Source organism: Neopelma chrysocephalum, unplaced genomic scaffold, assembly GCF_003984885.1.
Source record: "Neopelma chrysocephalum unplaced genomic scaffold, ASM398488v2 Primary Assembly neopelma1_22, whole genome shotgun sequence".
Lineage (NCBI taxonomy): Eukaryota > Metazoa > Chordata > Aves > Passeriformes > Pipridae > Neopelma > Neopelma chrysocephalum.
The window spans coordinates 6,007,934-6,021,982 of NW_020897689.1; the positions used below are offsets into that span (position 1 = coordinate 6,007,934).

General features: G+C 41.9%; 1 protein-coding gene across 2 annotated transcripts; it reads left to right on the forward strand.

Moving 5' to 3' along the window:
- The first annotated feature begins 1,505 nt into the window (after positions 1 to 1,505).
- On the forward strand, positions 1,506 to 12,259 carry IL7 (interleukin 7). Of its 2 annotated transcripts, XM_027690095.1 has the most exons (6): positions 1,506 to 1,598; positions 4,959 to 5,101; positions 8,649 to 8,735; positions 9,493 to 9,645; positions 11,089 to 11,247; positions 11,352 to 12,259. In XM_027690095.1, exons 1-5 carry the CDS (start codon positions 1,589 to 1,591, stop codon positions 11,239 to 11,241), a joined length of 546 nt encoding a protein of 181 aa, XP_027545896.1. In that variant the 5' UTR covers positions 1,506 to 1,588; the 3' UTR covers positions 11,242 to 11,247; positions 11,352 to 12,259. The 2 variants fall into 2 exon arrangements, with proteins under 2 accessions (XP_027545896.1, XP_027545814.1); XM_027690013.1 differs by having other exon boundaries at positions 11,089 to 12,255.
- The last annotated feature ends 1,790 nt before the right edge of the window (positions 12,260 to 14,049 follow it).

Sequence of the window (14,049 nt, forward strand, 5' to 3'; positions counted from 1 at the left end):
GCTTGGATTACACTAGGTACAAATCCCCTCCAAGAGTCCTGTGGCATTTTCTGACCTGCACATGGCAGCAAATTCAAATGTACAGAGGGATGTTTTCAGACAATATCTGACAGAAGACAAAAAAGAAAACAATAAATTAAAAAAAAAAGTGACAACTTAAGACACAGTAAGAACTAGATCATTTTCCTATTAGCGAGTCAAAATCCTTGTCCAGATTCAAGATCTGAACAATCCATCACATCCAATCTCACACTCATTAGAGGAAGAAGCAGTGACGTGCTTGCTCCTTGTATGAAGCTGTGTTGATATCAATCATTATTCTTTGCCCGAGTATTATGGTAGTGATGTGCAATTATTAGTAAAGTTAACCAGCTCAAAGCTGAAGGGGTGGAAAAACCATCTCCTTTTTGAATCTTGACAGAATACTTCTGAAGAAGGATTCATTAACTTTGCCAAAGAAAAACTCATGAGAACTGTATAGCCAATCCAAAACAGAGTATAATTCAGAGTCAATAAAGAGGACTAAGTACCTCCTCACACAAGAATGAAGTGGCACAACTCCAATGAGAGAGAATGAGAGGAAACTATCCTAACCAGGCCAATATATTTGCTCCTTGATATTCACGCTCCAGTATATATCCCCCCCTTAGAAAAGCACTCTAATCAGAAGGGAGCAGGATTATGGAATTAGCTCTCTGTGCTCACGCAGAGCAGGAAAAGAAAAACACCTTCCTGAGCCATTCACCATCCTTTCTTAATCCTTTCATATTTCTCAGGATGAACTTTGCCGCCGGGAGGGTGGGGGTGGAGGGGCAACACGAAGAACTCCTCAAAAAAACATCCACCTTCCGCTTCTGACCCCGTGCCAAAAGCCTGGAGTAACCCTTGAACTGACACGGAGCCCTCTTGGCAGTCGCGCCTCCCACAACCCACCCAAGGGCAGCTGAGGGAGCGACGGGGCAGCGCAGCACCTCTCAGACCAAGCCTCTCTCCTCCAAAAGCGCGAGTCCACAACACAGAGTAGTGTTGTGTTTTTGGGTTTTTTTTGTTGTTGTTGTTGGGTTTTTTTTTAGGATATCCTCCCCGCGTATGAGCGGATCTTTCCACGCGCACTGCCAAGGTCCATCCTTCCTTCCCTGGCCGCACACCCGGCACTGGGCGTGTAACCGGGGCTGTATGTAACCCCGCCGGCACGGCTCGGCCCCGCCATAGCCGCTCCGCACCGTCCGTCCCGGGCGCTCCCGACCCTCCGGCAGCGGAGCGGGGATGCCTCCAGCCCCGGCGGCCGGACCGCCGCCCGCCGAGCCGCGGGCAGCTCCGCCGCAGCGGAGCAGAAAGTGAAAGTACCTGCGGCCGGCGGAGCCCCATGGGAAAGGCAAAGCCCGGCCGTCCCGCCGCCGCCTCTGACAGCGCCGCGACCCCGCTCGGCGGGCGGGCGGCCGGGGGCTGCTGAGCCCCGCCCGGCCGCCGCGGCCCCTCTCGGCCCCTGCGCGGCGCTCCGCGGGCTGCGGGCGTCATGGGCGACACGGTGCCGCCACCATGACCGCGGAGCCGTCGGCGCAGCTCCCTGGCATCCTCCCTGCGGACCATGTTCCATGGTAAGGAGCGAGCCCCGCACCGCACCGCTCCGCTCCGAAGGCGGCGGCGGGAAGAGCCCGCTCCACGGGTGCCCCGCTCCACCTGCCTCCCGCGCTGGGCTGGGATGGGCTGGGCTCCGCCGCGCTGCTCCGCACCGCTCCGCACCCCCGGCCGCGCTGGCTTCTCACCGGCTCCGCTGTCTCCGCGCCGTCTCGCCTGCTCTGCCGGCGCAGTGCTGCCCGGTGCCTTTTAAACCCATGGTGACGGCCGGGGAAATTCCCAGTTTTGCTTTTTTTTTCAGTTTTTCCCGTAGAATGAAAGTAAAAGCGTCCGGTTCCCATCCTGCCTGCTGCCGGGAAGCGGAGCTCGGGAGTGGCAGAGGCAGCGGGACGGCGCGGGGCGGGGGAGCTGCGGGGAGCATTACCCCGCGCCGGTCGTCGCTGCACCCACCGCGGGCACCAGCTTCCCTGTGGTCACCTGCCTCGCTGTGGGCATCTGTCACCCTGTGGGCACCAGCTTCGCTGGAGGCACCAGATTCCCTGTGGGCATCTGCCTCGCTGTGGGCACCTGCCGCCCCGTGGGCGCGCCCGAAGCAGGTGCCGCGCAGCGCCGGGGGTGCCTTGCCCTCGGGTCTCACTCGCGGAGCGCCCGCCCGCCCCTGAGCGCGGGTTCAGGGGGGCAGAGGGAGAACAGCTGGCAGAGACCCGCTGCCCGGGGACTGCGGGCTACGGAGCGGGTCCAGGGGTAGAGGGTGCCGCCCGCCGAGACGAGGGTGGGTTGTGGCGGACGGGGGCTGCTGGGATTCCGCTGCGTGCGGCCGGGGGCGCGCCTCGGGCTGCATGCACAGGAGGGTTTTTTAAAATTAGAAGTCCAAGAGGGTTTTTCCAATTATTTGGAAATACTGGAATACTAAGTCTTCCTGTCTTTTCTGGGAGAATTTTTGGGGCTTTCCAGATATGACTTAGGAGTTTCTGGGAGTTTACTGAAAAGATGGGGTACTACCAGTAATACAGATTCTATTTCTTTTGGAGTGCTGGTCATATGGAGTGCTATAAATTAATCTTCTTTTGAAGTTACCCAACTTTAAGAAAAACCCTCCCGATTTTCAGTGTAAAGCTCCCGGAACTTTTTATGACACTCGTCTATGGTTCTTCCAGAGGACTCATTCAGAAATGTCTGAACAGATTCGATCCTGGTCCTGCAAAGGCTTAAGGGACTTCACAAGTGTGACAAACACTATCTGCCTTGATTCTGTAATTTCCTCATTTTAAAAAAGGCCCACAATCTGTACAATACAGAGAAAGTAAAAATAAAGAAATAAAAGTGACCTTGCAGTTTTCACCTGTTGTCTCCACTTGTTGCTGAACAAACCAAGTTTTAAGTGATGGAGTCAGTTAGACTGGTTTTAAATTAGAAGATTGTTATTTTTGTCTCTTGAAGCATGTTTGTGAAGCAGCATATCCAAGTTGCTTGTATTACTGCTACAATGCAAACTAGCATTGCAGTCTTTTTTTTTGCACTGGAATCAAGAGGTGCAATGGGAGATTGGAAAAATGTCCTGTAATCGAGTTCTTGCATGTTTTTGAACATCTTTTAAAATGTTAAATCTTAGTCCTTCAAACTGATAATTTGCTCAACACAGTTATAGTTAGCATAGAGACTTACAAAGTGGAAGTCAAGTGTGTCCACTTGGATCTTGAAGATCATAATAGAGTCGCCTTACATGGTTTTTATATTTATACATGTAGGATCCATTTAAGATCCACTTAGCTTTTCAGGCTAGATTTTTTTGAGAAACTAATAGACCTCCGTTGATCAGTATATGGAAAAGGTTAGAAAATTTGGTTTTCAATCCATCAAATTTCCCATTAAAATTTGGCAACTTGCCACAAGAAGAATTCTGTGATTTAGATCGTACGTGTAAAACTTTTCTAGTCCTTTTTCTAGGACAGAGGTGTACATCACAGCGTGTTCACAAGCAATCTATCAGAAAAACAAGGTTTTGGTAGTCAGGAAAAGTGGTATACTTTCTTCTTTGAAGCATATTCTCTGTGTTTGGAGTTGGCTGGGATGGGCTGTAACAGACTGTGTTTGTTTTAATGGCTGGGAGCATGTGCTGTGTCTTGGGGTTCTTGCATCACAGAAGTTAGGTGGGTCAGCAAAAATTACGGTCAAGTTTCATTGCTTTCTTCTTAGTTGTTGAAGATTTCTCTCTGAGGCTGTGATTTGCTAGTGAAGCCCAGATCCAGAGGTGTCCATCTCTTGAGTGCAGGGCTGGCTGTACCCAACAGCCTGTCCTCGCCATAGAGGAAGAAAAGTAGCAGCTAGGGTCGGGGCATCCCTTCTTCCTTTCCTGGCTCCTACCTCATAGTTACTCCATATGCGGTTGTTCTTCTTACTCAGTAGCAGAGATGGGCAGAAACAGCTGTGATCTTCACTAGTCCCCCACCAGAAATTTCTAGCTTTGCTTTTTTCTCAAAACCTTCAATTTAAGCATCATCCTAGCTAGTTGAGCTCTAGACCAGAGTCCAGTTATGAGCTTCCTAATGTACCTAGTCCTTCATTCCAAGTACCAGGCCAGTCACCTGCAGCCTTCTGTTACCCTGTCAGTCGCTTTGGGGTCTTTTGATATTTTGGTCTTTTCTCTCTGCCTGTCCTCACAGAACTCATATTTTCCTGGATGTCATGCAAAGACAGAAGACCAGGGGTCTGAGCTAAGCAAGACAGTACACTGAAGGGAGAAACAAAGAGAGGGGCAGTGAGATTTGTTCCAAAACATTGTAAAAATCTTGAAGAGAAGATTTATCTTCTGCTTCTGCTTTATCTCATGTTATGGCCATTAGTATGGCTTCATACATTTGGTCAGCCTGAAAATGTTTTTAAACGCACCTTTGATGTAAAGATGTGTTCATGGGGATTTGTAGAATTTATCAAATGAAAAATGGATGGTCAGGATGAGATTCAGCTGCAGGTTAAGACACTTGGACGTCTAAACTTATTTGACTAAGACACTTGTCTACATATGCCTGAGGTGGTTATGGGTTGGTTATGGGCCGGTTATGGTCAATGGAGAGACCTTGTCAATGCTTGCAGTGAAGCCTGGAGATGAATTCAGCCCAAGCAGTCGCCAAGTTGCTGGTCAGCTCAGTAGTTTTATCCTCTTACTAATGCTGGCTGAATCATTTTTGAGTATGAGGGATTTTGGACACCCAAACAGTGTCTTAATCTGGAGCAGAATCCTTCCCTCAAGGAAGGACTAGTCATTTGTTGGTACAAACATCCCTTTTAAACTATTTCAACAGATTACAGAATGTATTTGTAAATAAAACATACACTTTGTGGCATTTAATATATATTTAACTGTTCTTCTTGTAATCCAGCCTTTTTTAGATCTACTCTTCCAGTTCTGCCACTGCTCCTTGTTCTGTCTCCAGTGAATTCATCTAGTTGCACAATGGAAAATAAAACAACTGAAATCCGTGTGAAGTATGAGAACATATTAATTCATGACATCAATGAGCTGGTAGGTAATAGCTCTTGGGTTTTCAAAAAAATGTTGATTATTTTTAGATTATAGCAAATATTAATAAAAGCTCTAACATTAACACACAAGAAAAGACCAATTTAAAACCTCATGTTATCCTGGAATAGTGGCTTTATTTGAGGGGGTGTGACAATTTAGTCTCTCTAAAATCTCTGAAATCTGTGGATGCTGCCTATTTGCATGTACAAATACTGTGATACAGGTATTTGCACCAGTGCATCATGTAGTTAGACATATGTACCATTTGGCCATAAATAGGATGATATATTGCATTAAAAGGTACTCTTTTCTAAAGTAATTTCATGACTACTTCTGTTCGTATGTTTTTATCAAAAGAAGAAAACATTACATAACTTGTAATTTGTTCTACTAATTGTAGACTTCTTGACTGAAGTTTTATGTTGTCCATTGAATACAAATGCATAGAGGCACAAAATTCATACGAAAATAAAAGTTCCTTTTTATTTTACCTATTAATAATCTTATTTAGCCAACAAAGAATGAACTTTTCTAAGCTGGCAAAACAGTATCATAACAGTTTACCAATCTGTGCCCAAAACCTACCTTCCAACTGTTCTTCATGAATTATTTATTAACAATTAAATTAATCTGTCAAGATTTTCATGGGAGAAAACACCATAGTTGGATTAGCAGAGGCATTTCCATGAAAATGGGATTTTTTCTAACAGGTTGTCACTCAATGAGAATTCACCATTCTGTTGCAGTCTTAAACCAAGATGTGTTTGCACAAAATCCAAAATTGTATATAGTGTTTTCCCAAAGGTGAAATCAGAAGCCACTGTATTTCTTCACACTTATGATCCACTACTATTCTTCAGAGCACTATGCCAGTGGTGTCCAACCTTCCAAGACACATCAGCCCTCATCTGGAAACAAAATACCTCTAGGGTCAGAGAATGATCATTTAACATTCTGATCATGTTGTGTTTGTCGAGATTATGAAGAGAGAAAGGTTCTTCTCTATAGAAAGTGACCTTATCCTGAACAAGGCACCAAAGCTGGAGAAAATATTCGTGGTCATATTAGAATAGACAACTCTTCCCTTCAGTTTGTTGTCTTATTGCTGACGAAGACAAGTATCTCCTACAGAACAAAAATAAACCCTCTTGGTGAGCAGTTACAGGATAGCTGACCTATCAGAGAAAATAATATGACAGAAATAAGAGCCTTTGGGAAGCAGATCTTGCTGTCTTCCTGTGGTGGAGAGGCATGAGGTGCATCCCAGCTCCACTCAAACTGCAGGATCAGGGAGATTGGGGGAATGTCCTGGGCTGGAGGTGGCAATGGTTTGCCACTGCCCAATTGTAGGATAGAGCTTGATGCAGTTGGTGCCTCATGATGTCATCAAGGATTTGTATGGAACAATGTCACTCTTCCAGGTACATTTTGAAAGTATTTATCTTTTTTTCCCCCCTTTTTTTTTTAAATTGTAATTTTTAAATAAGTATTAGGGAGGCTTTTTTTAAGACATGGAGTTTTTTAGGAGATTGTATGAAAACGAAAAGTTATGAAAATAAATAAATAAATAATGAATTAATGTTTGTGAAACTAATGGGAATGTACTGAATTTTGAAGCTTTTACTTCCTAGAACAGGCATGTACCAGTAACTACTGTGCAAGTTTCTTCATTTTTCTATCTTTATTTTTCCCATTTTAAGAGAGATTCATTTGTCTTATATGTAAAATCAGTGCTGAGTGGGTGATAGCAACTGCCCACTAGGCACTTCCCTACAATTGCAGAGCCAAAGTCAGTACCTTTCAGTCCCTCATCCTGATGTTTGAAGCAGTTATGGAGATTACTAGTGGGTTACATAGTAGATCTCTGTAAGGTAATTTAATTTTCACTAATGACTTTTCTGAGGTCCAGATTTCCCTTATATTAGTTTAGTCACAGCCAATAAACTGTCTTCATAAGTGGCTACTGTATGTTATACTAAAGGTGATCTGAGGAAGCCAGTGAGAATAGGTAAATCCCTTAGCAGTTAGCAATTGAAGTTGTAGATATATAGGTTTCAGGGTGATTACTTATTTGGTTATTTATTTATTTGTGCAATTAATTATTTATTTATAACTTTTGGTGCTGTGTGACTGCAGGAAAACTTCATTCTGTTGTGGTGCAAGGAAAGACGTTCTTCCAAATTAGATTAGCTTCCAAATGTTGTTGGTTTGGCTTTTTTTGTTTGGTTTTGTTGGGGGTTTTTTGGTGTTTGTTTGTTTGTTTTTAGTGAATATTTGACTCCCTAAAGTCTTGGTTTTGAAAACACTTCCTGGATGAAACTCTATTATCTTGGGTGACCTTCCAAAATATAGACACTGTTACACGAAAATACACATAAAAACTTTAGGAATTAAGTTGTCTAATGCGTTCATATAGATGCCCAAGTGAGGAGATCTAACACAATATTGTCATGAGCTGCCTTTTTTAAAGCCTTTCTGGTTGCATTGGGTTATATGGATACAGGTTGAAGACGAAAACGAAGCTTTTGTTGAGTTGGGTTCCATTGACATCTTCATGACAAGTGTGAAAGTAAAAGAAAAAAACAACAGAGATTAAACCCTTGATAAAGATTATAGTCACACAAAGGAGCAAGTGATATTGCTTAAGGCATATTCTGTTAGTATATAGCAAAGTGAGTGCTGTAGCTGTTTAGAGCCTGGGTCATGTATTATGGAGACAAACATTGACAAACATTGTATTTAATGTATTCAATGTTAAAATTCAAATGTAAGATTTAAACATCGCTGTATGTTTCAAAATTGCTAAAGAACAAAGTAATTTGATAGAATAGGAAGATTTAAATTTAACAGATTTATGTCCAATTCTGGGCTTCCCCATACAACAGAAATAAGGAGCTACTGGAGAGAGTCCAGCAAAAAGCTATGAAGACAATGAACAGACTGGAACATCTGTCTAATAAAGAAAGGCTGAGAGCTGGGACTATTCAGCCTGGAGAAGAGAAGGCTTAGGGCGATCTCATTAATGTGTATAAATACCTGAAGAGAGGGGGCAAAGGCTGCAGAGACAGGTTCTGCTCAGTGGTGCCCAGCAACAGGACAAGGGGCAGTGGGCAAAAACAGAAACACAAGTGGTTCCCTCTGAACATCAGGAAATACTTTTTCATTGTGAGGGTGACTGAGCACTGGCACAAGTTTCCAAGGGAGTCTACATCCTTGGAGATATTCAAACCCCATCTGGATGTGGTCCTAGGCAACCGGCTCTAGGGGCCCTGTCTCAGCAGGGGGGTGGGAGCAGATGGGCTCCTTCCAGCCTTGGCCATTTTGTGATTCTGTGTGATTCTGTGAATACCTTTAGATAGTGTAGCTGGATTGGGGTTTTATTTTCCTGCTTGCTGAGGAAGAGCTCAGAATTGTACACTAACACTGCTACCCTGACCGAGAAGATGTTACAGAACGATTTACTGTTGACATCACTGGCTGTTAGGCAGAAAACTTGCTCACTTTATTATAAGTACTTCCATGTCTAAACATATACGATATTTTACAGGTAAATATATCTGCTCAGAATCGTGACAGGTGCTGCAAGAACAAAAAACACGAAAATATCAAAGTGTTCTTCTGCAATGATACTCAGGTAAAATTTAACTTCTCAGAATTTAGAGAGTATAAAATCAAATGAGTTCTCTGCACACTCCAGTCCCTGAAAAAAATATTGTGATGGAGAGTAATATAACCTTTTAATAGTCAAATCATAATACTTAGGGTTGTTCTTTTTTATGACTCTGGAATCACAGAATTTGTCAAGAAAATTGATATTTTTAAAATTAAAATATTAAGCAATTCCATATCCAAGAAATGTGGATTTTTTTTTTCTACTATAAAGATTTTTCTGTACAAATAGTACAATGGAAATGGAATTAAACATTAAAATTTCCCAAACTCTGTTTCTATTTTTCTACAGAAACTTTTATTAGCTAACCTTTCCACTTCAGATCTGAAAGCTTTAAATAATAGTTTGGGCACATCTCAAGTGGCAGAAAGCACAACTGTCAGCCATTGCTGCAGATTTTATCATGACTTGATAGAAGGACTGACTCCAAAAATCACTTCCTGTTTTCCTAACAGCATCAATTGATTACATTATGGCTGTGATTTCTCCCTAACATCCTTATGCTACTATTATTACTACTACAAATTGCTTCTTTAATTATTTTGAAGACATGGCAGGTACGTTAGAGTACTTATGCGTTTTATTGGAAAAGATTAGCACTATGAAAGCAAAAGAAACTAATGGTAATTGATGGAGGGTTTTTTTTTGAAAGACAAACCAACATTGCAAAGAATCAATGGTGCATACCTTTCAGGACATATTTTTCTTTCTCCCTTTACAGGAAATAGAATCACTACAGAGCATGGCATGCAACATGCTCAGATTCTTTCATAAGCAAAGAATCAGCAAAGCCTTTAGATGGAAAGCAGCATTCGTCTCATGTGGGACATTACAGGTTCTGAAATGCAAATGTGAAGGACACAGAAAAGAAAAGGTAAGTGGTAATGATGTTCTACAGTTCATTTTACCTATTTGACTTATTGCTTAGAGCTATTCAACACAGACTCTCACATCTACCTCTCAAAGGTACAACTATCATACACGTTATATGCAAGAGGAATTTTGCTCTGTATAGCACGTCTTGTCATAGACATTAAGCCCAGTGCAAAGACTAAGTAAAACAATCCTCTGGAATTCTGTGGTGAAGATATCTACTCTGGTTCAGTACTGAAATACCTGAGTTAATTCTTCAGTAAAAGACAAAGGCCAGACTTGTGCAAAGAAGGTGTTTAACTTCTCCGGCGTATAAAATCATAGTTGTTACTTCTCATTGGAGTTCTACCCTAAGAGTAATGTTTAATCTGGTTTGTTTCAACAAACAGTTAGGGGGGAGTTTGTCTCTTTTCCATAATCTTTTTGGTCTTTATTTTAACCACAGTATCTCAAATTCAATAAGAACAGTTAGGCATGATAATAATTGGATTTTTAGCCATTGGCAGAATCTTATTTTTAATGTGTCACTCAAACGTAGCACAATTATCTACAGGCTACCATAGCAAAGGAAGAGTGTTCTTTTAAGAAGTGTGGCTCAGTGTTACCTATTGAACACAAAAATATTAACCAACATCAAAAAGTCTCCACATAGGCACCATAGGATATAATGCCTAAATAGTTGGATTGAAGGCTGCATTTAACTCATTCTTTTACTCATTGAAATGGAGAGACCCTTATAATCTGGGACTAGATCTTCAAAGTAATGTTGGATGATTTGCTTAGTCACCTGTGCTGAATCCAGTGTTTGCCTTACTTTAAAAGGTATCCCAGTCAAAGTCACAGAAGTCAGTGTCACCCTTGCAACTCCTACTTAACCTCATGGATGCCTGTTTTTATTTTAAAGACCAATTAAAATAATCTAGTAAAAAAATATGAATAGCCATTGAATATGAAAAAAGAACCACAGTAGTTTTTTCTGGTTGAGATCCTGAATACTAGGCCACAGCATCAGCCCCTAGAACAAGTCTGTCTTGTTCCACCAGTCTCAACACATGCAGTCAAAGTTTGGCTCACAATTTAATGGGCTTTATTTTCCCAGTCCTTCAGATAATGGAGGATAAATTTTAAACCACTGATAGAGGACATACGTGATCTCAGTTGGACACACTGGTTTCAGCTGTCCTAATTTGCTGTGTGTTAAAGCCATGTTCTCCCAGTCCCATGGGCAGGGGTGGCAGCAGGGCTCTGTTCGGAGTGAGAACATCAGGGTGATGCAGGCTGTGTACTGCCATGGCTTGCTTTGAGAGCGGCCCAGTTTTCTGGCTTACCATGCATGGTACCTGCATTATTTATTGAAATGTAATGGAATGGGTGTGTTTTAAAAGATGTCTGTAGGAATAGAATAAGCAGTCCTCAATTAACAATACAATCTATTCTTTTTCAGATTTGTCCACATGTAAATGTATTTAGTCAAGAAGATACAGAGACAGGTGAACAGTCCAGAAAGAAATGTAACCAAGAAGTTTGTGAACTGAAAGAAAATATATCTAGCCTTAGATCCTGCTGGAATAAATTTGAAAAAATAATTTCCAGGTGATTCCAGGTGAATCCTGTTTTTTTCTTTTGAAGTGGCATTACTTGGTACCTTTGCATTTTATATGCATTCTTCAAGTAACCTTGCTCGCTTATATAAACACTTTATGCCAGAATTCTGATGGAAAGCTACTGAACCTTGTTCCTGGAGATGGAATAAACAGAAATGGCTGAACAAGCTGCTGAAGTCCAAGAAGTGGAAATAAAAGACCAGCATGTGAAACAAAGAACTCTACAGAAGGCTGTGTCCCACCTTTGTGCTCTGGAAACTACTTTGAATATTCTGATTTTTCAAGTAACTTTATAATACCATCACATGAAAGCAATCTATTTACATGTCTACTGCAATTTATAAAATCATCTTAGAAGCTGCAGGTGAAGAAAACAGTATGGAAAAGTAGCTGCTTTCTCTATATCTATGTAAAACTCATCAAGATCCAAAAGTAACAATCTATCAAAGCAGCAGCTAATCTTGGGTATGTTCTGCTGACACAAAAGTGTTTTCAGTGTAGGTCAAATGGGTCTGCTAACTGATTTGGGTTTGGAAAGAGCAGGGAAGAAGTCAACTTTTTGAAAAACTTAGAAAGGGTACTGATTTTTGAGAGATGTAGCATGCTTCTGCTCTCTGAAGTAGAGGCAAGACAGCAAGTCCTATGGAAGGCAAAAAAGGAGAGGCCTGAATGTAAGTTTGTTCAGTTGACTAGCAGCACTAGCTCTATGAATTTGGTTAACCCATAGTTAGCTGCAGGAGGAGCTAGAATTTCTTAGCTTCGGATTGTGATTTGTTATATGCAATTATTTTATATAACGTGTTTTAAGATGTTAGACAACCATGAATTAAAATGTGTGAATATTGTCAGAGAATAATATATTGGCATTTAACTAATAAAGTGTTCGTATTTAATTTTGGATAAATATAAGTATTTTTATAGTTGTTTATAACTCTTTTGCAGTTTCTTACTTTGATATTATAACTCCTTTGGTAATAAAATATTTGTCTCATATGGAATTGGGCTGTTCAGTTTTTGACTGTCACTACTCCTTTTTTAGCTTTTTTTCACAGCCAGTCATTAAAAGCACAGTTGGTAATGTAACTTCCAGCTGTTGGGTACTTCCCGTCATTTAAAATATCTGTTTCTTAGCTGCTTGTAACCTGGCCAGTTTAGGCAAACATTTCCATACCAGCCACCTGCCCTGGACTAAATACTTTGGGAAAGCTTTAGCTAAGCCAGCCTGTTGCTTCCTGTTTCAGAGTAAACCAATATACAATACTGTTTTATCTGTGCTAAAAGCATCTTTCCGCAGAACTACTCTGAGAAAATTTTGGTATTCAGAACAAACACCTGAAAAAATGGTTCAGTTGACTGGAAACAGCACTTAGCCTTATGCATTTGACTGGAATAAGATTGCCGTACTGAATCCATGAGGGAAGAGGTTAAGAGCCAAGCAAACATGTCATGCTTCCCTGCAATACACCCCTCTATTGGGTCTGGGTGAGATGGAGTTCATTTTCCCATAGCAGCCCTCACAGTGCTGTGCTCTGCATCAGTAGCTAGAAAGATGCTGATAGTACACCATTGTTTTGGCTACTGCTGAGCAGAGCTGGCACAGCATCAGTGCTGTCTTTCAGCATTTCCCCTGCCCATGAAAGGTGTGGGGGTGGGCAAGATCCTGGGAGGGGACACAACCGGGCCAGCTGATATTCCATACCATATGATATCAGCTCAGGTATAAAAGCCAAGGGAAGGAGGAGGGGGCGAGCATTTGTAATTTACAAGGTTTGCCTTCTGGAGCACCACTACAGCTGCTGAAGCCCTGCTTCCCAGGAAGTGGCTGAACATCACTTGCTGAATAAATCTTTTTTCTTTCTTTGCTTGTACACATGCAAACTTTCGCTTCTGTTTTAGTAAACTGCTTTATCTCAATCCACCGGTCATTTTTCATCTTATTTTCTCTCCCTTGTCTAGCCGGGAAGGGGAGTGATAAAGTGACTTGGTGGGCACATGGCATCCAGCCAAGGTCAAATCATCACAACCCCCTCAAGCCCCCATCTATTTATGGTGACAATGAGGCAGGAGTGATAATTTTGTAAAACTGTGATTGAGACTTTCACATATTCTCTTTAGCTCTTCATATAAGAGATTGCAACTTTAACTCTAAACACTTAAAAAATCCAAAGCCAACCCATAAATCTTTTATGTAACGGGGAAGGGAAACATTTCCAACTATCATACTGCAGATAAGTGAATGTAATCCCTATTGTAAGGACTTCTCTGGAAATCCCTTCTTCTAAAGGGACAGAAAGACAACCCAGGAAACTGAGGATTCAATTGGTCTCCGAGACTGAAGAACAGTGGTTTTGGTTTTCTTTGGAAATTTAGGAACAGTTGAAAGCCAAGATTTATTTCCTAATAACCACTTGGCAAGGAAACGGCAGTGTGAATTAAAACAAAAACACACATGCAGCATTCATCATCGTGGCTAGGTTTCGCGAATGAAGATTTGGGAAAGGCTCTATCCACATTTATTACAAGCACGCTGGTGGCTAATAAGGTCAATATGAGATAGACATGTCCAATTGCAAAAAGCATAGCAGAAAGACTCCTTAGGTGGAATATTCTGCAAGACATGGTCCTTTCTGTGTTGTCTTTTCTCCTCGAGAGTGATCCTGCGTGCGTTAAAGATAGTGTGTCTCCAGACCTCCCGATCGGAGGCCAGAGTAGACCAGTTATATTGATCAATATGGCCAAGGCTGAGATGTTGTTTCAGGGAGTCCTTGTATCTCCTCTTCGGGGCTCCTCTCCTGCGGCAG